This window comes from Dama dama, chromosome X (genome assembly GCF_033118175.1).
Source record: "Dama dama isolate Ldn47 chromosome X, ASM3311817v1, whole genome shotgun sequence".
Taxonomy (NCBI): Eukaryota; Metazoa; Chordata; class Mammalia; order Artiodactyla; family Cervidae; genus Dama; species Dama dama.
In genome coordinates, this window is record NC_083714.1 from 53,920,814 (window position 1) to 53,925,669 (window position 4,856).

General features: G+C 56.9%; 1 protein-coding gene across 1 annotated transcript; it reads right to left on the reverse strand.

Moving 5' to 3' along the window:
- Nucleotides 1-271: 271 nt before the first annotated feature.
- Nucleotides 272-1,057, reverse strand: LOC133053069 (melanoma-associated antigen 8-like). Its single transcript, XM_061137876.1, has one exon. It carries the CDS (start codon nt 1,055-1,057, stop codon nt 272-274), a length of 786 nt encoding a protein of 261 aa, XP_060993859.1.
- Nucleotides 1,058-4,856: the final 3,799 nt, after the last annotated feature.

Below are 4,856 nucleotides of genomic sequence, written 5' to 3' on the forward strand. Positions count from 1 at the left end.
TTGAACTGTGTAACCACAAATACACTCGGATCAATATCATTCACAAAGCTAAGATATGGAAGTTTCTTTAGCCTTCTCTGAAACCAAACATTGAAAAATTTCTAAAGAAAACAGAGATGAATCCCCATGTCATCATAGAGAACAGGAACCAAAAGATGCTACAAACTGGTTCCCCCAACTAGCCCGGGCCCTCACATTTGAGAAAGCTGACTACCCCCTCTTTAAACACAGAGAGAAGGATCAACCTGGCTGCTGCTCTGGCTCAGGCCCCCTATTCCTCCTCCCTCGCATCCTCTGCAGACAGGAGTGGGAAGGCCCTCAAAGCCCTTTGGTTGACCCTGAGCATAAATGTCATGATGTGCCACTTGCTGGTCTCCACATAGGCCCGGGGACCGCACAGGAACTCATAGCAAACAGGGTGGCTGTCAGGCACCTGCTGGTACCGCAGGTATCCCTCCCGCACCCACACTTGGGTCAGAAGCTCCCTGAGCTCCCCAAAGACACACTGCTCACTCCCAACATACACCCCCATCCTGCTGAGTGCTCCCCAGACCGCCTCCTCAGGGGCCGGGTCTCCAAACCGCATGATCATGCTGAGGACCAGCACCAGGAAGCCGGCCTTGGGCAGGCCCACCCCATCGCTCAGCGTCTCATCGCAAGTGAGGCCCAGGATGGGGACCAAGATGTAGATGTGCTCCGCTGGGTCCACCTCGTTCACATCCATGCCAAAAACCAGCTGCAGGCACTCTGAGACTTCCCTAAAGACCACCGCGAAGTGCCCCTGGTTATCCCTGAGGACCGTATTCAGCATTTCCGCCTGAGAGGTCAGCTCCTTGGCTCGATACTTGAGGAGCAGGAACTTCATCAGGTTAGCCATCATCCTATCCAGAATTTCTTGGGGCATGGCCTCCACAGGAGCAGAGGAGGATGCTGGGGGATAGGAGGTCAAGTGGGATGCGGACTCCCCCACCTCAGCCTCCAAGAGTGGCACCTCGACAGAGACCTCGGCCTCGCCTGGGTCCTGAAGGTCTTCCTCGGGTTTGCTGCGTTCACTCATCTCAACCACGAGCACAATGCCTGAGGTCAAACAAGACACGGAAGTGAGGCAGAGGAACAGATGGGGACCAAGGGCCTCTGGGAGAGAGGAGGTGTCAGCAACCTGGGTTAAGAAATGCATCCTGGATGGTACGACACAAGCCACTTACAGCTCTCCCCTTTAGGGGTTCTCTCAGACCTCACAGGAGTGCTCTTCCTAGGAATCCAATCCCCTGGCTACCCAAAAGAGGAAGTGAGTTGGCTCCTCAGGGTGTGGTCAGCACAGCCCGAGATTCCGGGTCCAACAAAGTGGCAGATATTGGAGTGTCCTGGGGCCCCCCTCTGTTCTGGGATAGGGAGCCTCTTGTTCACTTCAGGTCACCCTCTCACCTTGACTCCTGATACTGCCTGTCTGAACTCAGGACACAGGCTTCAGACCTCTGCCTTCGCCTCCCGGTTCCTGGAGCTCCTGTGAGAGAAATGGAGGTGACATCTAAGGGCTATACTGTGGCACAGCCCTGGGCCTTCTGTGCTGCTAGGTGGGGACGGACACTCGGATTACACCCAGTTGTGTTGTGGGTACCTTGTAATGCTCACCTTTCCCCTGGCATGACCTGGACGGTCCCCTTTGGAGGAGTAGAAGGGAACTCAAAACAAGACACAAGCCTGAACAGAAAGCACTGAGGGGCCCCACATGCGGCCGCACCTGTCCAGGGCCTCGCGCGGGCCCTAGGCTGGGGAGATGCTCGGTCCTCAGCTCTTCCTCACGTCCTGCCTGGCCTACAAGCACTGACCACAGGGGCGGGGGTCTGCTCAGTCCAACCTCGGGGTTGGGGAGTCCAGCCTCTGCCAACCTGTAGCCTCCGACCTCCGCCTGTAAAACCTCACCTCCAGAGGTCCCTAACCCAGCGGTCAAGAAACTGCTCACTCTGCTCACCCCACTTGGGCCCTCCAAGACCCTCTTGCAAGGGCTAAGATCCCTCCAGGTTGGCGTCGAACCGCCTCAATCCTTCGTCGCATGGAGCCTGGACTCCAGGCAGGACACGTGATTGTCCCGTCTGCCATTTTGAGACCCCGCCCCTTTCACAAGGCCTCCAGTCCCTCTGAGACCCGCATGTGAGGAAGTCAGACAGACCTAGTGTGCTCTTCTCACCCCAAGGGCTCCCAGGGACGACTACAGGGATGGGGATCTGTGGGGTTCCATCAGTCCTCACTCAGGGTGCCCACAGTCCTCCTTCAGGAACCTCACCTTGCTTCCGCGCAGGACCTGAATTCTCGCCTCTCCGCAACTGAAGCCCCGCCCTTTATAGCAGGACCCCAGTCTCTTGAAGACCCGGATGTCAGGAAGACAGCTCATGCCTGTGGCACTCATCCTGCCCCCACAGTTGCCCTGGACTGACAACAGAGTCGGGCTTCTCTGAGGTCTCCACTGAATAGGGGTTCAGGGTCCTCTAGTCCCTCTTCAGGGTCCTCAAGGTCTTTTACCCTGCAGGACCTGGGAATCGGCCCCCATGAGGTCCCACCCCATATGAGAGGTCCCCAGTCAGAGACCCGTATGTCAGGAAGTGAGACCATGCACTTTGGGCTCATTGTATCCCAAGTCCGCCAAGGACCAACAGCAGCTCCAGACTTTTCTGAGGTCTCCTCTGATTTGGGTCCAGGGTCCCCTCAATTGTCCCTCAGGGTCCTCAAATTGCCTCAAATTGAAACCCTTGAGGATCTGGGCTTCTTCCCTCTGCTCACTTGAGGCTACGCCCCCTTTCCCAGATCCCCAGTTTCAATGAGACCCAGATGTCAGGAAATGCAGCATGTGCTCATCCACCCTCTCTGCTCCCTGAGACTTGATGTGAGGGTCCCGCCACTGCTCAACACAAGGGCCATCCCCAGATATGCCGGGGTTCAAGATGAGATTCCTGAGGGAGAATATAAGGAACACCACAGATCCCTGACCCTGCTGTCAGCCCTGGGCCACCCTGGTGGTGGGGTGAGCGCTTGGCAGCCTCTTCTGACTTCCGCATCTGTATCTCAGAAACATTAGGCAATTGTTAGAAGGTTCAGGGCCTCAGATGGGCAGTGGGAAAGATCTTCTTTCTTTTGAGAGTCAAGGTGAGGACACTGAGGAAGGATTGAGGGGACCCTGGAACCCAGAGCAGAGTGGGCTCTGGGAGGACATTGGGTGGATGAACGTGTGCTGCATTTCCTGACTGGGTCTCAGAGAGACTGGGGACCTGGTATAGGGGGCTGACTTCCTAATATCCAGATTTCAGACTGGTGTCCTAGTATACAGAGATGACTTACAGACATCCGCATATCAGAAAGACTGGGCTCCTGTTATGAGGGTTGGGGCTTTAGTAGGGGAGAGGAGAAAATCTGAAGTCATCCCTGGAGATAAGTTGAGGTCCCTGAGGGAAGGCTGAACCGACCCCAAGTGAAAACTCTAGGGATCCCAAGGTAAGAGTGATGGAACCCCGCAGATCCCTGCCCCTGCCATCGGCCCTGGGAGCCCCTGAGGTGAGAAGAGCACACTAGGTCTGTCCTGAGTTCCTGACATCCAGCTCTGTGAGACTGGGGACCTGGTGTGAGGAGCAGGGACTACGGTGGGGAGACGAGAGAGCCTACGTCCTCCTGGAAATCAAGGTGAGGACCCTGAGGGAGGACTGAGGGTAGCCAGATCTCAGAACAGAGGGAACCCTGGTAGTCCCTGGGCAAGATGACCTCGTGCCGCATTGCCTGACAACCCTGGCAGAGAGACTGGAGACCTGTTGAAAGCAGCGGAACCTCCAAATGGCGGACGGGACACTTGTAGGTCTTGTCTGGAGTCTAGGCTCCATGCAAGGAAGGACTGAGGCAGTTAGACCCCAACAGGGAGGGATCTTGGCCCTTGCAAGGGGGTCTTGGAGGGTGCAGAGTGGGCTGAGCAGTTTCTTGACCACAGGATTAGGGATCGTGAGATGAGGTTTTTCAGGCAGAGGGTGAAGGCTTCAGGTCGGCAGTGGTTGGACCCCTCAACCCCAATGGAGGACTGAGCAGACCCCCACCCCTGTGGTCAGTGCTGGGAGGCCAGGCAGGACATGAGGAGGAGCTGAGGACTGAGCATCTCCCCAGCCTCGGACCTGCAGGACCACCTTGGCATGTGTGGCCCCTCAGCGCTTTCTGTTCAGTCTCGGGTCTTATTCTGAGTTTCTCTGCAGGCCCCCAGAGGGGAGGGACCAGGTTGTGCCAGGGGAAAGGTAAGCACTACAAGGGAGCTCTGAGGGGACCTCTCACCACACAACTCTGGGGACCTCACAGTGTCCACCCCTCGTACCGTCAGAAATGCTCAGGGCTGTGCCACAGGATACCACCAAGGTGCCCCCTCCATTTCTCTCACAGGAGCTGCAGGAACCAGGACGTGAAGAGAGACGTCTGAGGCCCATGTCCTGAGGTCAGAGAGCAGAGGAGGTCCAGGCCGTGCCAGGAGTCAAGGTGACGAGGGTGCCCTGAGTGGACAACAAGGGCTGCCCATCCCAGAACAGAGGGGAACCCACAAGGGCCAAATCCCGTTTCCTTGTCAGTCCCAGAAATCTCGGGCTTTGCTGACCACACCCTGGGGAGCCACCTCACTTCCTCCTTCAGGTAGCCAGGGGACTGGCGTCACCAGAGGCATGCCCCTGTGAGGTCTGAGAGCACTTTTCAAGAGGAGACCTTCAAGTCACGTGTGGCCGCCCAGGGTGCGGTTCTCAGGTGAGGCCATTCACAGCCCGTCTATCCACCATCCAGGCCCATGGTCCTCATCTGTCCCATTTGCCCCCATGCCTCACTCCTTCCTCACTCTGTAGTTT